The sequence below is a fragment of the Manduca sexta genome, chromosome 2 (genome assembly GCF_014839805.1).
Source record: "Manduca sexta isolate Smith_Timp_Sample1 chromosome 2, JHU_Msex_v1.0, whole genome shotgun sequence".
In the NCBI taxonomy this organism is placed as follows: Eukaryota; Metazoa; Arthropoda; class Insecta; order Lepidoptera; family Sphingidae; genus Manduca; species Manduca sexta.
The window spans coordinates 5110479-5134018 of NC_051116.1; the positions used below are offsets into that span (position 1 = coordinate 5110479).

At 35.7% G+C, this 23540-nt stretch overlaps 1 protein-coding gene across 1 annotated transcript; it reads left to right on the forward strand.

The window, feature by feature from the left end:
* The first annotated feature begins 4714 nt into the window (after nucleotides 1–4714).
* On the forward strand, nucleotides 4715–22748 carry LOC115456360 (proton-coupled amino acid transporter-like protein pathetic). The gene is made up of 9 exons (XM_030185377.2): nucleotides 4715–4735; nucleotides 8427–8578; nucleotides 12684–12828; nucleotides 17391–17521; nucleotides 18420–18655; nucleotides 20844–21041; nucleotides 21637–21742; nucleotides 21971–22187; nucleotides 22541–22748. The coding sequence occupies exons 1-9, from the start codon at nucleotides 4715–4717 to the stop codon at nucleotides 22733–22735; spliced, it is 1401 nt and encodes a 466-aa protein (XP_030041237.1). The 3' UTR covers nucleotides 22736–22748.
* The last annotated feature ends 792 nt before the right edge of the window (nucleotides 22749–23540 follow it).

The window sequence follows — 23540 nt, forward strand, 5'->3', positions numbered from 1 at the left end:
TCTAAGATCGTCGTCGTCGCAGCGGTAACACTATACTTTCAATCAGAAATATACTCATGCACAAGCCATATTAGCATTAAACTACAAACTTTAAAAACAATATTTTTGGTGAAAATATTCATTTTTACATAAGTGATGATTTTTGGCACAATGTCAGCAAAGGTGAAGACGAGTATGTGGTTTCATTTATATTTATATGTTTATTATATGTAAGAATCCATAGATTTGCCAACTCTTTATATTTTACCCGAATATACCACTAACAGGCATTCAGGCCGTGTGATTTCTATATCAATCATGAGTCTATGCTAGGACTCGAATCTAGAATTGATTAAGCACAACGCCGTGCGTTTCTAATGAACTCAGTTTCTTAGCAAATTAGGTGTTGCACGCAGCTACGCCCGCTATAAAAATCCTTTAATTATTATAGCATCAGTAACATCAGCGCCATCTACAACCGTCGTACATCAAAAATTAAATATAAAATCCAAATATTTCCCACGGTAAACAATAACCGGCATGAAAAGTAAGCCTATATGTTAATCCAGGACATATTCTATCACTATGCCAAATTCCATTCAAATCCATTGAGCGGTTACTGCGTTTACTTCTAACAAACATCTTAACATTTTAACGAACATTCGCATTTACAATATTACTAATAGTATAAGTAATATAGTTACGTATAACAAATGAATACGAATCTATTGTACACAACGGGTAGATAAACAGTCCCTTCCCATGCTAAAAATATGCATTCATTGCCCCATGTTTATAGGTCAAATAAGACAACAAAAATATTCCATTGTCACGAAGGTCACTACAATTCATCTTAATATATCATTCATGTTATTTGATACAGAATTGTGAGTGACACGAATGATGAAATTCCTTGGGGAAACGTATTGCGGTGCGTTCTACTTTTACGAGATATACTGGGTGTAGCTTGCGACTTTACTTGCAAGGCGTTCGCGGGAAAGGTCTGTTGCGTACTTTTCTTCTTACTAACCACCCGGATAGCAACAACTTACACAATGTGTTAAAACCCGTCATAGTGGCCCACGTAAGTGTGCCGCGTTCTGGGATCAGCCTGTCTATATCTGGTTTTGAACAAGCCGACATAATTTCGGCTAGTGATTGTAAAATTAACATTTTATTTGATAGCAATTTCATTAATGGCTAGTACTACACAGCCAAAGAGTTAAGATTATACAGAGCGGAAATAGGCAAGATTGTCATACAAAAATTTTGCGTTCATGCGATGGTTACTCAATCAACTGTCAAATAGCAAAACACCAATGGAAAATACTTTTCATTATTCCCATATCGTGATTTGCACGTTTTTAATGCACATATTAGAACATCTTCTGTAAATATGTTATTTTTATATTAATTGCTTGTTATTTTTCTGAAATTACTATCTAAGGACGCTGTGACATCTTGTCACACGAACATTTCAAATAAGACAGCGACTTATTACTAATTGCTAATCACTTTTGAAGCACAATTTGCTCATGATGTCCAGTCTGTAACTAAACCGTTTAATGTGTTTATATACAGCCTTACGAGGCCTAATTAAGCGGCGATAGCCTAGTTGGTTGTGGACCCGACTGCCGAGACGAATGTCCGCAGGTTCAAAACCCACGGGGACACATCTCTGATATTTCTAAAATGATGTGTGTATTTTTTGTAAATTATAGCTCGCTTTAATAGTGAAGGAAAACATCGTGAGAAAACCTGCACACCTGAGAAGTTCTCTATAGGAATTTCGAAAGTGTGTGAAGTCTACCAATCCTCACTAGGCCAGCGTGGTGGACTAAGGCCTAATCCCTCAGTAGTAGAGGAGGCCCATGCCCAATAGTAGGACAGTATATAATACAGGACTTATATTATCATAGAGCCTTACTGGTGGGCATGGGCCTCTTCTTATTACCAAGAATATATTAATCTTCGTCCAGCACTACCCTATTGCGGGTTGGTAGACTTCATAACATACATATCTTATAAACTCTTGGGTATGTAAGTAAAATACATGTTATCCTTCACCATTAAAGCGAGTGATAAATGAAAAACAGGTCACTAATTACAAAACTTCGTCATATTGTCATGTCAATAAAAAAGTAAAATAAGCATTAATTTAGATCGCGAAATCAATTGGCAAAATCTGTTCAAATTAGCGACACAGAATAGAGCGTTAGTTAATTAGGCCTAATAAATTATATTACAGATATAAAATAAAGTATACCAATAGCCCAGCTGGGTATGGAACGGCATGCCGCGACGAATGTCCGCAGGTTCAAATTCAAATCGAAGAGGGATATCGCCAATAAATCCTTTTATTAGCAGCTTGGAATTTTGTTGTATTACTTCACGCATTACAAATGCATGTGTAGCCACGTGAGCCAGTAACAATGATAAAAAAGTTTTATAATCACAGATAAAACAAAAAATCTTAAATTACAATATCAAATAATATAATGAATTTATGGTTCCCGAGTTGTGTCTACAGCGCCAACAGATGTCACTATATTCTTGAAAGATATTTCAATATACATCAGTAAACAACAATGTTAAATTAATTAAATCTCATTAAAGTACTAATTTGTAACAGACGTAAGTACAATAGATATGAGACATTTGAGATAACAAGACTTCAATGCGACAACTCAAGTGTAAATAACTCATGAAAAATAATACATTACGTACAGTTAATTGCAGGAAAAGTGAGCATCCTTCAATAGGTTAATTAAAAAAAATAGGTAATGGAAATTCCGTCAAGAGGATATCTGAGAAATTTGTTTTCCTTGCGTGAATTTTTAGAATTAAAATCGAGATTAAAAACACTAACACCTTTGAAGCTATATTCTCCTTAGGGTTAGGCAAAGGTATGTTCACATAATGTACCAATATTTATGTTCTACTACGGGATAGCTGGCAAGCCTGTTGAACTATCGGGAATTCAAATCCCGGGCAGAAATTCTATTCAATTTAAAAACACATCACACCAAGAATTTAAATTTTGCAACAACGCACTTTTGTCATTAGAATGCTGTGATATTCGTATATCTATACTATTATACAAAACTGAAGAGTTTGTTTGTTTGTTTGTTTGAACGCGCTAATCTCAAGAACTACCGGTTCAAACTGAAAAATTCTTTTTGTGTTGGATAGCCCTTTGTTCGTGGAGTGCTATAGGCTATATATCATCACGCTATGACCAATAGGAGCGGAACAGTAATGAAACATGTTGCAAAAACGGGAAAACATTATTAGTTTTGAGAGCTTCTGTTGCGTGCACTGCGTAAACGGTTAAAGTTATGTAACAATGATGTATAACGGTATTGTTCCTCTTAAAAAGTTCCACAAAAATATATTATAAAACAAAGGCCCCCGCTGCATCTGTCTGCCTGAACGTGTTAAACTCAAAAACTACCCAACGTATTAGGATAAAATTTGGTATGGAGACAGTTTGAGACCCTGGGAAGAACATAGGCTCCCGGGAAAATATATAGCGTGATTTTTAAAACGGAAAACTTCAGCCCGAAAAGCTTCATAACGCGGGTGGAGCCGCGGGCAAAAGCTAGTTTTATAATAAACACTGAACTTCGTGTACCAATGTTTGATTGATTGTTGATGCCCGTGCATAAAAAAAAACTTGTCTATATATTTTCCCAAAATTATGCGCTATGCAAACTTGTTTAGATAAATTAACCTCAGAAATAAATATGAAGGTATTTTCCCTTCATACCTATTTATTTTTATACGTAACATTAGGGTACTAACCTTAAAATCTCGTGCACACAACAAATTAATAATTCATGGAAGCAATGTTTTTATACGCAATATATTTTTCCTTTTATTGCAAAGATGGCCAAAATCTTATTTTTTTTTTTCTTTATTTGAACAATGATGTTTGTTTTTCTTAAGTAGAATCGACAAAACATGATTTTAAATACGCATATTACAATTCATGTCAAATATATTTAAAAAACAAATGTAAATGTATATTACTTTATATATGACGTGATTTTATTAAATAAGTATTACTTATTGCCGGCTATTGTTCAAATTGTAATATAAGACTATAATGACACTACTGCATATGATGATACGGATAGAGGACTAGATAGCGGGTCGTCTGACTAGGTATGGAAATTCCTCGCCGTTCGGCATATTTTTGCCGGCCTGTTTGAAGCCGTATAGACACAGGCTGATCCAGGAACGCAACACGCTTATGTGGGGCACTACAGCAGATACACATTGTTTTTTTCTTACTATGGTAGGTCTCTCATATGTGGGAGTCCGCCTGGGTAGGTACCACCGTAATGTGTAGTTTTGCCGCCAAGCAGAAGTGTGTAGTCACTGTTGAGTTCTGGTTTGAAGGATATTGTAGCCAGTGTCACTGCTGGATATAATAAGACTTAACATCTCATGTCTCAGGATGGCGAGCGCAGCGGAATACCAAACAATGCTTTGTGATTCAAGATGTTAACTGGCGTTTCTACTGTTTATGGACGTTCATATCACTTACCATAAGGCGAACGGCAAGCTCGTCTTGTCATTCAAAGCAATAAAAAAAACTAATATTAATTATTAAATGACCGATATATTTGTCCCGCACTGCACAACAGCCCGTAAACGAGGCTTCATTCTTACCATTTAGAATAAATTCGCATCGCTTCAGTGTCGGACGTGTGTGTTGTCGATCGTGGAAATGGAACTGAACTCAAATTGCGTAAGTGCTATTATTTAACTAAATTTAAGGGATTTTAACGCATTAAGTAGTGTTAAGGGCTTTCTAATATTAGTGTATGACTATCAATATATTACAGTCTTACTTATAATGTGTTTAAGAGGTGATTAAGAATTGCTTAACTAGCTGTCAAAACCATCACCAGTTCCTAGTTTAAATCTTAAGAGGCAAGATGGCGGGTTTTGACTTACAGCTGATCGAGTAAATTTGTTTTTAATAATAATAATAAATTATAATTTATTGCAACAAAAAGAACACAGAAATAATAATATTACGAAGTACATAAACAGTAATTGGCATATCTAAGTTTATTGGCATATAGCTTTGCGAATTTTTTATATGACTGATAATGCATAAAATATTTTCTGCAAAAACCGAATGGATGGCGCATGCGTAAATCCTTACCGGAATATATTATATATTGTTCTGACTTACTAATCTTTCTAATAATAATTCGAAATTTATGAAAATGTTTGTTAGAAGAAAACACAGTTAATGATTTATATGAAATTTGATATACGAACGCATCATTTCTTGGATAAGCAACTTCCATTCCGCTAATATGTAGCTCAAAGGAAAAAATGATTTTTGAAGTTATACCTCTTTTGGCATTTGGAAAAAAGTTGAGAGTTTACGATGCGCAAGCGCACAACGTCACGAGAAACCGACACCAGGAAATTAGCTAAATTATTACATTATTTTATATGTTATAAGTGTACAATTAAATTAATAATAGATACAAATAATAATTATTAACGTCCGGAAAAATAAATTATGATATTTTTTATCCGAATTTCAAATAGGCGATAACTTTGATTCAAATAAAGAATGCTGTTTAAACATTTTAATTATGCGAAACATAAATAATAATATTGATTAATATAAGCGAGTTTGTGTTAATAATAACGAATACCTTTGACATTTATATATTTTGTATAAAGTGCATACGAATATATATTATAGCTATTTATAATTTAATATAGAATCATGATGATAAGATGAGTTTTGTACGCACGGACAGCAACCACCGTACACAAGGTGTTAAAACCCGTCAAGTGACCCATGTAAGTGTGTAGCGTTCCGGGATCAGCTTATGAATCATCCAAACAAGCCGGCATAATTGTGTCGACTGACGAGGGGTGACCCGTCAGGCGAAACTCTATCTGACATTCCACATACCATCAGCTGCTGTTGTTACGGCGCGCGTTTAAAATTATAGTAGGAAAGAAAAGTATTTATTAAATTAATATATGGCCGATGTCAACAAACTATTTTGATGTCATATATATTCGCGCTTCGTTTTAATTACTGTAATAATTAACGCCTTTATAAAGGCATGATATTTATTGTGTATTATTATTTCACTCTGATAATCTGAGTGTGGGGCGGCAATCTGACATGACTGGAGAGAGATCAGGCGCAGGACCAACGGCTTTACGTGCTTTCCGAGGCGTAGTTATGACACCACCAACTTCTTGACTCCAAGCTGCAACTGAGTAATTTTAAATATGAAAAAACCCAGTCACATTTATTCGCGACTCAGGATTCGAATTTCGAACCCAGGACCTCAATACGGTAGGCGTGATCGTACAGTACGCATAACAACTACACCATCAAGGCAGTCATTAATATAAAAAACGATTGAGGATAAAAAGTAAATATATTTAAAACCGGTATGTTTATTGCAATGAAAAACTTGCTTCGTATCATTTTCCTGTTACACACATTTTGGACCTTTAGAAATCGACAATACACCAAAAACAAAAATCGGTATGTGTCGTAGACTCTTGCGATTTGAATCCGCCGTGACAATGGAGTCTAACCTTCTTATTCATAGACGTTATTTATCTAAGGACGGAGTATTGCTGTGATAACAAACCTGTTTTTCAGCTTTGTTTATCTGACAGCCTATTAGATTCAAGTTGTTTCTCAATATTAACCGCCACCTGCCATGCCGTCAGCACTGAGAAACAGACTTGTTATCACAGCTATGCTCCGTCCTTAGAAAAAAAACGTCTATGAATATGGAGGTAAACTTTCGAAACGTCAAAAGTAAAATAAAACCAAAAAACTTCACTAAAATCCGAAAAATACTTTTATTTTAAATTTCGTACTCGTATTGTGGTAGGGCTGTCATGCTGAGGTCTTTGGTTCGAATTTTTCTTCTCAGTATCAGACCGGCAGCTGGAATTGTGTTGGTAATTAAGTTGACGAAATGTAGGTTCGATAAAAGTATCAAACCCACATATCATTAACTTAGTTTCGAACACAATTTACTCAATTGTTCATTCAAATTAAAATTCATCTGCTATCCATTTAATTTAGAGACAAGTTCCTACTCTTACAAAAGGAATAGCGTGATGCTATGTTGTTAACAATGTTTTGACTTACCATCGTCTAGAGATCGTTAAGCCATTTGATAAGATAACGATTAGAAGTTTGTTATTCTTACTTCATAATAACGTAGCAAATGTATATACATACTCACGCCGATCTCCAAATGGATAGGCAGAGCCGTAAATAGTGCTCCCACTTATTGTCAATGTTTTCTGTCTGATGATAAAAAAACGAGCTGTTTATTTTATATAATAACTATTTAACCGGACGAACGTCCTATCTTAGCTATATTGAATTCGAATTGGTATTAATCAACCGGTCCAACTGCGATAAACGATATTTGCAGTGCATTCTGGCAATCGCTGACAGTTATGTCAAACAACTGACAGTTATATAAAATTAATATTGTCGCTATATTTTTTCTAACAATCCGCTGGACTTCCTTAATTTTTTCTTGCATTAGTACCTTCTCCTGATAATAATTAACACAAGAAAAAAGAATTAGCGATAATATATAGATTACAGAAATACTTATAATATCTTGCAATTAAAATTCCTTAAAATTATGCCGTATAGAGCCTGTTAGAAATTGTTTCCGCTATTTAAGGCGATGACTCCACCAAAACGGTGCGCTAACAATATTTTTACAAGCTATCTTTTCAAAATTCACTTTAATTAACTCTTCAATAAAAAATGTTTTATAATTTACATAATATTACAAAGTCCCGTGACCATGAAGGTTGCATTCTTTGAAACGTAAAAAAAAAATTATAAATAACCGCGATAATATCCGTAAATAATTTTATTTAAAGGTGTAACATTCGCGTAAACATAAGAACTCATTAATATAACAAAGTTGTTTGTTCAAGCAGTAAATAAAAGAGTTATATCTGTTTATTTGTTAGAGAGGAGTTCCGTGGTCCACCACCTTAATAATGTAGCGTTAAAACAATGAAAACTAAACCTTGTTTACTATATTATAAATGCGGAAGTTGTAGAAAATATTTGAATGTTTCGATGTTTGTTGGAAGTAAACGCTGATACCATTAAACCGATTTGAATGAAATTTGGTAAACGGATAAACCACATCCTGGATCAACATATAGGCTTGTTATCTCGGTAATTTGTTCCTCTGAGTAATATATGATTATTTTAAATAGATGGCGCTAGCGTCGTAGCTTATGCATCGTTACAATTTAGGAAATTATGTAGCGAGAAAGTTTATCCACGCGATAGAAGTCGCGACCAATAACTAGTTAGTAATAAAATACACGATACAAACATAAGAAATCACGTACAGTACAATCAGTAATAAAGATTGTTATATGTATTCTAGATAAGCCACACACAAACCTTGGAGTTCAAAGATCTATCGACTAAGCCCCCGCCGCAACCTCCGCCAGAGATAGAGAAAAAGAAATATGTACTGCACTCAGAGAAAGAAAACTATGATTTCGTCGCTTATAGATCTACGAGGAAACCTACTAAGTAAGTATATTCTGCAGTGGCGAAAGGTGAAATTTTCCATAAGGAAACCCGATACAACATACCTATAGGTACTAATATGTTGCCAATTTGTGGGAATCGTCAAACAACCAACTTCTGTTTGCAACCTTTTAGTTTTTTCCCTTTTTTTCATGCTATAGGTTTCATTATTTACCTATCTTTAATAAGCTCAATTTTATAGCAATTCAAAAAGAAGGTAGCCAACAAAAATTAGTTTTCGGACGACTGCCACAAATTAACAATTTGGAAATAGGTCATTATTTTATTAAGAGTGCGATGTATGAATGCGGTCTGCAAATCGTTCTAATGATCTAGATTCTACGTAAATTAAAGCCGGCAGGAATCGGGTAATATGGCCCGTTCGCCACTAATATTCCCACTTACTTAAGAATATATTTATATAGATAACTTTTCATTTAATACCAAATAAGTAACAGACAAAAACACAAACAAGCAGCGATAGCCTAGTTGGTTGCGGAACGGACTGCCGAGACGAATGTCCGCAGGTTCAAATCCCAAGGGCACACATTTCTGACTTTTCTAAAATTATGTGTGTATTCTTTGTGTATTATCGCTTATTTGAATGGTGAAGGAAAATATCGTGAGGGAATCTGCATACCTGAGAAGTTCTCTATAGGAATTTTCGAGGGTGTGTGAAGTCTTCCAATCCGCACTAGGCCAGCGTGGTAGACTAAGGCCTAATCCCTCTCAGTAGTAGAGGAGTGCCCAACAGTGGGACAGTATAAAATACAGGGCGGATATTATTATTATTATTTTATAAAAACACAAACATATTAACAATAGGTGATATCACAAAGAGCGATCACATCCAAACAACCACAGAATGGAATCATTTCCGCAAAAAAGTTGTATAGTTAGTACAAAAAATTTTGCTCTCACTCTCTTTTTCTGACCAGACATCCCACATGATAGTGAGGTCAGCCTTCACATTTTTCTTTCCCTTCGTCATATTACGTCTGCATGATATCGCATGCTGCCATGTCGCGTTTCAGCCCCATTCATGACTTCGTCACATATTCCATCGTCATCGGAAACATTGCATGCTACCATGTCGCGTTACTACACGTTTGCCTATGAAGTTGCTCATGTTAGGTCTAATAGAATGTTGAGATTATTCCAAAGGTTCTTTAACGTTGATTCTGATCCGGAAATGGAACATGCAGCCTCTAAGATCTCAGGCAACTTGTTGAACCATGAAGGACGTAAAACATCGCGTATTTATATAACACGAAATCTCTTTAATCTAGTGAATTATAAGTCACTAGTTGACCCGACATACGTTGTCCCGTTTTAACTATGAATTTGCAGCGCGCATTCTCTCAATCGCTGACAGTTATTTCAAACAATTGACAGTTATATAAAATCAATATTTTCGTTTTTTCTTAAATTTTTTAATTTCTCGCGCAATTTTTTTTCAAGAACCTTCTCCTGACTATAAAAAACACAACAAAAAAGAAATTAGTGAAATCGGTCCAGCCGTTCAAAGGGAAATAGGGATTCATTTTTATAGATATAGATGTCCATGTAACTCATCCCATCTCACATGCGAGACGCACCACAGCCCTGTTTATTAATGTTCTCAATTCATTTGCGTGGCTGTCAATGGTTTCGGTGTTCAACTGAAATGACCTTCGGAACGTCTTTAATACATTCTTGTTCCACACATCTATTATCAGAATGAAATTTTTGCTTGGCGGTATAAATATCGCTTTGATATTTAGAATGGGGGTAAATGGAAACGGTTTGAAATTTGAGGTGGGGGGGGGAGATATTCAGCATTGGAGAGGTGTTGGATAGTAGGGCATATTTTATATCCGCTTGGTGAGCGACCATCTTACAGAAGGTGTTAAAACCCTCCATAGTGGCCCACGTAAGTGTGTCGCGTTCCGGCATCAGCTTGTGTATATTCAGTTCCAACAGGCCGGTAATTGTGTCGACTGCCGTTAATCATCTCTCGATAGTCGACATTCTATTGATCTGGAAATCTTTGGGGGAAGCCCATGTTCAGCAGTAGACTTCCTATGGCTGATGATGATGATAATGATGTTGTCAATGAACGAATTTATTCCATATTTTATCACGATATGGCGAAGTTATTTCCTGGTCAGACTACAAAATATCAGTCAAATTTTGCTGTTAGGATCTTTGCATTGCAAGAAGGCAAATCCATACTATAGAAATAGCAAATAACACTCTACAATCTTTATCCCTTCAAAGATACAAGAATGAATTTTGCACGTATATTTTTCTAAATCTGTACAAAGTTCCCACGAGCTAATGGAGATGAGTTTCAAATTTACATCAATGGAAGTTTTGTGTATTCTTTACAAAGTTGCTTGACCCAGATTACGGCTACTGGTTTCGTGAGAGGAATTTTAAATATCGAGGTATTTAATACAAAAGATATAGGTTTATTAGAAGCCACCCAGATACCAATGTAAGAATGGAACGTCAGTGTGATCCATGCAATGGAATGTGAAGTGCGTGAGCCAGATAGAAAAGAGAAATATGAATGACAAGAGATGTATAAATGACAGACGAAGTTTAAGAAACGACGGAAAATGGGCTTCAAACAGAAAAAATATTAAAAAAAGGAATTAACTTAAAATTTACATTTTATTTTGGAATATGTACCACCCAAAATTTTGAATTACAAAATACTTCATAGCACCGATTCCGCGTGTAATCGAAAATTTGATTATGCAATTTAATTTGTCTTTTATAGAACATATTAAAAATGAACCTATATTCCACGTTATAAATGACTGCCTCGGTGGCGAAGTTGTATTACGGTACTGCAATACTTAAGGTCTCGGGTTCGATTCCCGGGTCGGGCAGTGATATTGGGTTTTTGTACTCAGTACATCAGCGAGGAGTGTGTAATTTGAGCCAGATATGGCAATAGGCTCGCTCGCTATCATATCATGGGACGGAATACACGCAGCGGATAGTTGGTGCACCAGTTAAAGTTACGTAACCTTTTAAAAAAAAACACAAAAAAACCTAACCTAACCTAACCCAGCCTTAACCTTCGGGAATAAAAGGCATGAGTATGTGTATCAAAAATATCTTTGTACATTTACAGGTCTTAAGAGATAACATTAACGTTTCCTTAACAAACCGCTGGCTTATTATTACAAGGTCCTATGTTAGTCTGTTAGTTAGAAAAATTTGGTTAAAAATGTTCATGTGAATAGTGGCAAAAAACAAAAAAACATGGTTTTTATTTTATTTATATTACGGAATTATTGGAATTTTTTATAAAAAAAAAATACAAAAAATTATGTGTTATGTACAGCTGTATTTGTGCAAAGAAGATAACATAGAACCCTGTAATAGTAAGCTGGCGAAATTTATATATTATTACAAAAAAAAGTCGCCATTCCAGTCTGTTTGTATGTGATCGATTTACTCAAAATGTACTGAACCAATTTTTATGATATTTGGTATGGAGATAGTTTAAGACCCTGGGAAGATTATAGGCTTCTTTCTATCCCGGGAAAATATAGCAGGACTTTTATCCCGGAAAACACCTTCACGCGAACGAGAGCTGCGAGAAAAAGCTAGTCTATTTATGTATGATACGAGGTTCCTTGTCCTCTAAAGTATTTCGCTATCAATCAATTTGCTATCTGTTAACATGTATCCTGGAATGATAATGCTTAAGAAATTCTTTTATCGTATGTTTCTCTATTTCATAATAGGATGCATCATTCTCTTACTTTTAATAATGATCGTAACGCCAGCTAAACGTCTTAATATTTTTATGAATAAAAATATTAAGACTATATATATAAAATATAATTATAACTAACCTTTACTCGTGATTCGTCCGCATGAAGGAGTTTTCCGGGATGAAGGACCCGCTATATATTTTCCCCTGATAGAAAGTAGCCTATAACCTTCCCATGGTCTTAAACTATCTCCATACCAAATGTCATAAAAATCCGTTCAGTAGATTTTGAGGAAATCAATGACATACATACAGACTGAAAAAGGGACTTTTTTTTATATGTTTATTTATATAGCTGAAGATATATTTAATTATCACGTTGTTTTATTCCAGTGTGCTAGAGTCAACAGGGCATCTAATAAAAGGCTGCCTCGGCGGCGGCATTCTGGGCATACACGAGGCATACATGAAGTGCGGACTATGGACCTCTTTAATAGTCACAATAGTCTTTGGTTTCTACATCACTTATTGTGTTCACGTGAGTGTCATTTTATTCAATGTGTCATATAAAAATATATAGTAGGTAACACCAATGTTCAGCAAAAAGACCTAATGCGTCTTCAAATTACAAGCTAAATAACTATATAGTTATTTAATTATAGCGTAGCTGGACGTGAAACGGACCGCCAAGACGGGCGTGCGTAGGTTCAAAACCCAAGGGCACACACCTCTGACTTTTCTAATATCGTGTGTATTCTTTGTAAATTATCGCTTGCTTTAACGATGAAAGAAATCATCGTGAGGAAACCTGCATACCTGAGAATGTCTCTATAGGAATTTTGAGGGTGTCTGAAGTCTACAAATCTGCACTAGGCCAGCGTGGTGGACTAAGGCCTAAACCTTCTCAGTAGTAGAGGAGGCCCGGGCCCAGCAATGGGACAGTATATAATACAGGGCATAATATATAATACAGATATTAATAACTAAAAATAACTATATAGTATATAGTGCGTGCAAGTGCAAACTTCCCCTTTTTTCACCAGCATCATCTTGATACCTATACGAGTGTATCCTCGGTAAAAAGGTGCTTAAACCTTAACATTTTTAATGCATTCAATACTTTTTTGTATTCTTTATTTCTAGAGTTTTTAATTGCAAATTATCCCATGAGCTACAGCATATGAGTACTCATGTGTTACTATAATATGTCTATTAAGGACTTGTTAGTAGCTCTCATACAACTATCTTAGAGCTGTTTAGGTCAGGGCCCTTATTCTGTATGATAGTGTAAACGCGTAACGCGGCCGTGTCATGTTATCTTCGAGAAATGTGCGTGGAATGGCATTCTGTAAGCCAAATTTCTATAGTCCTAAACATGATGCGTTGTATTACGTTCTTGTTACGCACTGTTAAAATAACGTGCGGGATAGAGAATAAGGCCCCTGTATAGCTGTAATTCTTTACCTTAATCAATATAATTATATTAAAACAAGCGAACTATGCAACTATGAACTATACGAAGCCGTCTATGCACGGGTAGCACTAATCATCAATAACTAGATGGCTCTCGTAGTCAAAACACTATCTTTCACAGGATCAGCCGCTGGTCTAATATGAGGTTCATTTTTTTTTTATTAAAATTGCTACAGCTATTTGAGTCCATATCGAACACACATACATATATCTATACTATTATATAAAGCTGAAGAGTTTGTTTGTTTGAACGCGCTAATCTGAGGAACTACCGGTCCAAACTGAAAAATTCTTTTTGCGTTGGATAGCCCTTTGTTCGTGGAGTGCTATAGGCTATATATCATCACGCTATACCCAATAGGAGCGGAGCAGTAATGCCTAATCTCAGGAACTACCGGTCCGAACTGAAAAATTCTTTTTGCGTTGGATAGTCCTTTGTTCGTGGAGTGCTATAGGCTATATATCATCACGCTATACCTAATAGGAGCGGAGCAGTAATGGCTAATCTCAGGAACTACCGATTCGAACTGAAAAATTCTTTTTGTGTTGAATAGCCCTTTGTTTGTAGAGTGCTCTAAGTTATATATCATCACGCTATGACTAATAGGAGCGGAGCAGTAATGAAACATGTTGCAAAAACGGGGACAATTTATTAGTTTTGAGAGCTTCCGTTGCGTGCGCTGCGTAAACGGTTGCGGTTAGAGTTATGCAACAATGATGTATGACGGGATTGTTCCTCTTAAAAAGTTCTATAAAATATATTATAAAACAAAGTCCTCCACTGCATCTGTCCGCCTGAACGTGTTAAACTCAAAAACTACCCAACGTATTAAGATGAAATTTGGTATGGAGACAGTTTGAGACCCTGGGAAGAACATAGGCTCCCGGGAAACTACTACTTTTATAACGGAAAACTTTAGCCTGAAAAACTTTATAACGCGAGCGGAGCCGCGGGCAAAAGCTAGTTTATTTATATAGATAGATACCCCTTATAGTCACAACCAGATCTTGACATAGACATAAGTCATAAATAAGGACTTAGATCCATATTGATAATAAAAAAATATAATGGACTGTATGTAAATTTATTCTGCTGGGTATTCCCCGCGATGGTATCACATTATTAATAAAATTAATGCAATTCTTCTCGACACAATACGCAATTAATTGCCTCAAGTGTTCCTTATTTATAGTCTTGTTTTGCTATAATGATTTTAGTTTTCGCCCGACATTTCGAAGACTTTGCAGCCTTCATGGTAACGGGAAAACTAACATATTAAAACCGCTATAAAATCTGAAATATAGTTTAATTTTAAGTCTTGTTTTACATAATATATAGCTCATAAAGTAGTTTAAATTCGTAGTAGCGATAGCCTAGTTGTGTGTGGAACGGACTGCCGAGACAAATGTTCGCAGGTTCAAATCACAAGGGCACACAGCTCTTTTCTAAAATTATGTGTGTATTCTTTGTACATTATTGCGTGCTTTATCGTTGAAGGAAAACGTCATGAGTAAACCTGCATACCTGAGAAGTTCTGTAGAGGAATTTTAAGGGTGTGTGAAGTCTACCAATCCGTCCTATGCCCGCGTGGTGGACTAAGGCTTAATCCCTCAGTAGTAGAGGAGGCCCGTGCAAATGGGACTGATATTTTATAAAGAGACTCTTATTTTGTTGAGAGAATATTAAACTGTTATTTGTATAGTAGTCAGTATTGCAAATGCAACTATCAGTTATAATTAACTATAATGCACCTGATGGTAGAGTGCAGGCCAAAGATTAAGAATTCATAAAGCCACCATCTTTAAATATATACATCAAAAATAATAAATTCCAATCCGATATCAATTATATATTATTACTAGCTTTTGCCCGCGGCTCCGCCCGCGTTATAAAGTTTTTCGGGCTAAAGTTTTCCGTTATAAAAGTCACGCTGTATAATTTCCTGGGAGCCTATGTTCTTCCCAGGGTCTCAAACTGTCTCCATACCAAATGTCATCTTAATACGTTGGGTAGTTTTTGAGTTTAACACGTTCAGGCAGACAGATGCAGCGGGGGACTTTGGTTTATAATATATTTTTGTAGAACTTTTTAAGAGGAACAATCCCGTCATACATTATTGTTGAATTACTTTAACCGTTTACGCAGCGCACGCAACAGAAGCTCTCAAAACTAATTTTGAGAGCTTTTTTGCAGCGTGTTTCATTACTGCTCCGCTCCTATTGGTCATAGCGTGATGATATATAGCCTATAGCACTCCACAAATAAAGCGCTATTCAACACAAAAATAATTTTTCAGTTCGAACCGGTAGTTCCTGAGATTAGCTACCACTGCTCCGCTCCCATTGGGTATAGCGTGATGATATATAGCCTATAGCACTCCACGACCAAATGGCTATCCAACACAAAAAGAATTTTTCAATTTGAACCGGTAGTTCCTGAGATTAGCTATTACTGCTCCGCTCCCATTGGGTATAGCGTGATGATATATAGCCTATAGCACTCCACGACCAAAGGGCTATCCAACACAAAAAGAATTTTTCAATTTGAACCGGTAGTTCCTGAGATTAGCTATTACTGCTCCGCTCCCATTGGGTATAGCGTGAAGATATATAGCCTATAGCACTCCACGACCAAAGGGCTATCCAACACAAAAAGAATTTTTCAATTTGAACCGGTAGTTCCTGAGATTAGCTATTACTGCTCCGCTCCCATTGGGTATAGCGTGATGATATATAGCCTATAGCACTCCACGAACATAGGGCTATCCAACGCAAAAATAATTTTTCAGTTTGGACCGGTAGTTCCTGAGATTAGCGCGTTCAAACAAACAAACAAACTCTTCAGCTTTATATAATAGTATAGATAGATTGAAACAGATCAATCGTATTGCATAAAAATAAAATAACTCCTGAAATTTCTATTTATACAATAACAAATTATAATAGAGGCTTTAATTGAATAAATAAAATTATTTGATTTCAAGTGATCATTAGTTGAGAGAGGTCTAGACGGTCTGATCCTTTGATTTGGTTAAAATTAACTCGAGCTATTGCATGTTTTATCAGAGGGTTTCCTTTATTCTCTAGTTATTAACCGACTTCAAAAAAAAGGAGGAGGTTATCAATTCGATGTGATTTTTTTTTTTTTAAATATAAAATTCTACGTTTCGTTATAAGGTTTTACAATAACTTTAAAGTTATGATTCTAAGAATATAATACCTAGTATTTATCATCATCAGCCTATGTCTTTGTCCACTGCTGGACATAGGCCTCCTCCAATATGCGCCATTTTACCCTAGTATTTATAAAAATGGAAATTCAGTTTAGATGAGAAGTTCCTACTCTATTGTAATTTTGAAATAAAAATATTTTACGGAGTTTATTGCGGTTTTTTATATTATGAGTAGTATTTTGTAGATTAAATATCAAACATACATTTCTATATCTCAATCCAATATAAGAAAATTATGATGAAAAGAAGCACAAAAAATACCTAGTTTTAACGTATTCCCACTTACTTTAAACAATGATCCTGCTAAAAGTTTCAAATACCCCGCATATTTAGTTTGAATATGATAAAATCAAATAATACTAAAGAAAATTATAAAATAAATACTCTGTTTCAGATATTAGTAAAATCAGCACAAATGTTGTACAAAAGGCTACACATACCTGAAATGTCGTATCCAGACGTCGCCGAGGCTTCGTTAGAAGTGGGACCGTTCCCAAAATTAAGAAAATACAGCAAATGGTTCAGGTAAGTTATTTTAAAAAGTATTTTTGTAACACTCCACTAACAAGGTAAATGCTAATTAGTAGCCTAGTTGGGCGTGGAACGGACTGCTGAGACGAATGACCGCAGGTTCAAATCCCAAGGGCTCTGACTTTTCTAAAAAATCATGTGTGTATTCTTTGTGAATTTATCGTTCGCTTTAACGGTGAAGGAAAACATCGTGAGGAAACCTGCACATCTGAGAAGTTCTCTATAGGAATTTCGAAGGTGTGTGAAGTCTGCCAATCCGCACTAGGCCAGCGTGGTGGACTAAGGCCTAATCCCTCTTAGTAGTAGAGGAGGACCGTGCTCAGCAGCGGGCTAGTATATAATACAGGGCTGATATTATTATTATTATTAATCGGTTCAAAAAAATGAATTACGTAAAATAACGTAAAATGCACATGTACAGGAAGGCAATTGCTATTGTAGATCATTTAGATACTTGCCTCTTTTGAATTATGTGGAGTTTGATTGAGTGTTTTTTTGCAATTTTCAAATTGTAATATTGTTATTCTTTTCTATATATGTATTATCTATTAGTGGAAACTGTCTTGAATTAAGAACCTTATTTTACATTCATTTATTTTTAGTCATAATTTATTGTTTTGTTTCCCAAATAAATGAATACTGTTTCTGATGCAAATTAGTGTAATTTATATTTTCGAAATTCTTAGGCATGACAAATTCTCAGACATGATCCTTCTCGTCGTTTTTCTTCACCGTCAACGCCAGTGATAATTGACAAATAATTTACACATTACAATCATAATTCGGAGATATCAGTATTCAGTATATCTTTAACGATATATATCACCATGTCATCTGTCCAAAAGTTAAAAGGTTCTATAAAAAAGATAACAATTAATCATTCAAATTCCAGATACGCGGTCGATATAACTATATGCATAGACCTATTCGGAGCTTGTTGTGTCTACCAGATCATAATAGCGAAGACCATTAAACAATTAGCAATGAACAGCACTGAAGTCCCTGCGGAAGATCTGAATTACCTCAGGCTTTATATTTTCGCCCTCTTGGTGCCCATATTGCTGTTATGCATGATCACAACTTTGAAGTATTTGGCACCTTTCACCTTGATTGCTGATGTGTTTATTGGTATGTTTTTTATTTACTTTGAATGACGAGACGAGCTTGCCATTCGCCTGATGGTAAGCGATACGACCGCCCATAAACAGTATAACGATCATCCAACACCTTGAATTGCAGAGTATTGTTTGGTATTCCACTACACTCGCCATATTATGTCCAGTAGTTACGCAGGTTACAATGTCCTTCAAACCGGAACATAACAGTGACTAAACACTGCTGCTTGGCGGCAGAAATAGACTTGCTTCTTAGTACATAACAAATTAAAGCTATTACTTTGTCTACTGCAACTGATGATGAAACAAGCATACCGCTTGCCTGATGTTAAGTGAAACGCCCTCTCAAAAACAGAAGCACCATCCAATCCTCCCAAATTATAGTATAACAAACAAGACACAAAGGTCCAACTTTAATTGTGATGATCGCGTGATGACGAGTCACGTGTTAGTTTCTCGACCAATCACAATGAAACAATAGACTCTCGTATCATATTTTTGCAACTTTCTAAGGGTTTTGAATTAGGAATGTATTAAATTCTTTTATGCTTGAAAGTGAATGATATCAATTAATCCATTGTATATTAAAGACAGTAGTATTCGTGGAGATCAGTACTTGGTATCACAGAAATGCGGGTCAATTTAGATCCCACTTTAAAATTTTGGTGAGAGGGTTTAAAATCGCTAAACTATTTATAAATTTGACATTACATGTGACATATTTAACAGAGTCCAATACTTACAATGAGTTACTCATTGCGTTTATTATTAGGTAATTGGGCTAATTTGTTAGAATATTAAGAATAATAGTTCGGAAGGAAGTAAGACATTGTGTCGTAAACTTAATGACCGTAGACTTACATTACCCTGTATAGATTAATATTTATCGCTTATTAAGCCTACTTACATAACATAGAACATATTAGATTGCCTCGGCGATGTAGTTATATAACATTCGCAATACAGCCATAGTCCTGAGATCCCGTGGCAGAATCCCGTGTTGGGCATATTTTGAATTATAAATTCCAAACTCCAGATTGATATTGAGCCGAAAAATCTAACATTACTTCATCCGACTCGGGAATTTAACCCGAAATTTCAATTCGGCAGTCCTATTACAATACCGACATCAATCTAGTGAGACACTCGAGCGTGATTATTTTTGTTACGGACTCTGAAAAGTGACATCAGTTCACCTGATGATAAATGAAGTGTAGATAGAGCTTCGACTGACTGAAGATGATTTCCCCTGATGAATTATACCTGCCTTTTAATTATTTTTTTATTGCTTTGAATGATGAGATGAACTTGACGTTCGCCTGAGGGTAAGCGATACATAAGTAGAAACACCACCCAACACCTTGAATTACAAAGTATTGTTTGGTATTCCATTGTGCTCGCCATCCTAAGACATGAGATGTTAAGTCTTATTATGTTCAATAGTTACACTTGCTACAATGTTCTTCAAACCGGATTACAACAGTGACTACACACTGCTGCTTGACGGCCGAAATAGATATTGCGGTGGTACCTACCCAGGCGGACGTTCACATATGAGAGACCTACCACCAGTATAGCTACACATGCTGATCTCACAACGCTACCTTACGTGGAGCTCTGTGTCTATTTTACACCTGGACAATGGTCGCTATTTGGGCGGATACATATCACCTAGTATCTATTCAATTCAATTTATTGCTCTCCACAATTGTTAAAATATTTACAAATAAGGAAAGTACATAATCGTGGGCCCTGCAGGGCACGGCAAGATAGACCAGAAGGAGAAACTTTTCCTTCAATAAAAAGTGTTGTTCGAAGGAATTATTAATTTGTTTCTTCTTAAACTACTAATCTAAAAATTATTTAATAAAAAAGCAATGTTTTGTAGTAAGTAAGTAAATAGTGTAACAAATATATTATTATGACATGCATTTAGATTTAATGTAATTGTATTTTTGTTTTAAACATTAGCTGATTCATAATTCTTTTTTAAGTATGAAGTCAAAGTTAGAATTATAGTTCATACGAATAAATCAGTTATGGAGTAATAGCATTTTTCATACAGTAATGATTTTAGTTTATATACAAATAAATTATTTTTGGGTTCTTCAGTTATTGTTTTAGGTAGTTTATTGTATACTTTTATTGCTGTAACGTAATCTATCTTAACGTATCTAGATAGATATCTACTCTAATTTCAGTGGCCTGCGTCATAGCAACAGTATACTACAGTCTTCGCGAAGCTCCAAACATCTCCGAAGTGCCATCATGGAAAGGAGTGATAGGGTTCTTCGAGTTTTGCGGTATTGTGGTGTTCAGTATGGAAGGGATTGGAGTATCGCTACCAATTGAGAATAATATGAAGGATCCTAAGAAATTCCCTTTGGTGTTATGTGGGGGTAGGTAATAATAATTTCTTACTAGTTGACCCGACAGGCGTTGTCCCGTCTTAACTATGAATTTGCAGCGGCATTCTGTCAATCGCACAGTTATTTCAATCAATTGACAGTTATATAAAATAAATATTTTCGTTAAAGTTTCTTAAATTTTCTAATTTTCCGCGCAATTTTTTGAATTTTTTCTTTCATAAGAACCTTCTCCTGACAATAACAAATACAACAACAAAAAAATAGTGAAATCGGTCCAGCCGTTCACGCGTGATGACGTGACCAAGGGAAATAGGGTTTCTTTTTTATATATATAGATTACCCTTCGACAGACGACAAAATTATGCCAGCTTGTTGGAACCTGATATACACAGGCTGATCCCGGAACGCGACACACTTACGAGGACTACTATGGCGGGTTTTAACACCTTGTGTACGGTGGTCGCTATCCAGGCGGACATAAAATATATCCTACCACCAGCAAAATCCAATCTTTACGCATTATTGAATTTTACGACTTCAAAATCTCAAACATTTTCACGTCACATATCGTACAAACGTTATACGAAAACTAAGTACATTTTCCTTATCATTATATTGTTTGCAGGCATGTCCGTGGTTGTATCATTTCTGATTCTTGTGGGATTCTTCGGATACTGGGGTTTTGGAGAAAATTCTCGATCACCAGTCACGTTGAACTTCCCTCCAGATGTGTAAGTACTAATATTTGTTTCTATACGCGCTCAGCAAAGTGCCCCCACTGCTTCTGATGATAAGCGAAGTAGGGTCTAAAAGAGTGTCGAGTGACGAGAGATGATTACCCCTCGATAGTCGACACAATTATGCCGGCGTGTTGGAACCGAATATACACAGGCTGATCACGCAACGATAACGACACATTAATAGTGATGAGATTTTGAATTATCTGATATTTCTTTCAGATTCCCAACAATCCTCAAGTGCCTAATGGCAGTGATGATATTCGTGACGTTCGCCCTAAACTTCTGGGCTCCGTTCAACCTGGTGTGGCACTACGTGTCTAGGAAGCATGATCCCAAACGCTACTGGCTGTGGGAGAGGGTGTACAGAGCTATATTTATTGTTGTCATCACGGCTATAGCGATTGCCTTCCCGAATATTGGTAACTTGATGGGTTTGGTGAGTTTTCCGTAAGATTTAATAATTCTCGATATTATTATTCATCTTTTGGAGATTTGAATCGTGATCAATTCATACTACACCACTTTTAATGAACCTGTCATCATATACTCCAATTATTGGTCTGTCGCTCAACGTCCAAAAAATATTAATTAAATAAACGTTAGAAACACATCATAAAATTCTAGTTTAGCTTCTGCTTTTCGTACATGTAACTTCTTACCAACTGAACACCTCGTTAAGGACTGATGATGAATTTTATAGTTTATTTATTACCACTAAAACCATCATTATAACATCAGAATTTCCTGGAAATGTTACAATCCCATTGAGTGAATTTATTTTTATTCCAGCTCGGAGCTTTCTGTCTATCCAACATGGGCTTCATATTCCCAGCGATCATCGAACTTCTGGTGGTCTGGGAGAACCCAGGACTTGGCAGATACAAATGGCGATTATGGAAAAATGTATTCGTTCTTATTGTAGGCGTGTTATTATTTGTAGCAGGGACCTATTCTAATGCTAAGGGATTAATAGCAAATTTATAAATTGTATTTTATATTTTTTGTTTTAATTCAAATGAGTTATGATTTCAGCCCTGTATTACATACTGTCCTACTGATGGGCATGGGCCTTCTCTATTATCGATAGGGATAAGGACTTAGTCCACCACGCTGGTCTAGTGCGCATTGGTAGACTTCACACACCCTCAAAATTTTTGTTTCTCAGGTATACAGGTTTCCGCATGATGTTATCATTCACCGTTCGGGCAACTGATAATCTCAAAGAATACACACATAACTTTAGAAAGATTAGTGTCCTTGGGTTTGAACATGCAGACATTCGTCTTGGCTGCCTGTTCCACTTCTAACTAGGCTATCACCGCGAGTGCATGAATTATATTTAATTTTTTCTCTTTTAAAGGCCAAGAACGATAGGTTTGTAACCAACGGTGAAGGAAAACATAGTAAAGAAATCTATATACCTAAAAGTTTTCCATAATAATTCTAAATGTGTGTGAAGTCTGCCAATCCGCACTAAGCCATCGAAACGAATTAAGGCCTAAATTCTCCAGTAGTAGAGAATGCCTGTGCCCAGTAGTGGGACAGAATATAATACAAGACTATATAATCTCTCCCACTCGTACATTAATAGCTAAGCATTTACATTTAAAAAGCAGCTACAAATACAAAAAACATTTGATTAAATATTTCAAGAACTCAACAACTACCACATAATTTCAAATGTCTACCCAAATGAGATTAACAAATTAACTTATTGACTTAGTTCTGTCGCTCTAACCCAAGAAATGTAACCTCAATTAACGATGGTGTGAACGAACCATCCAATTAA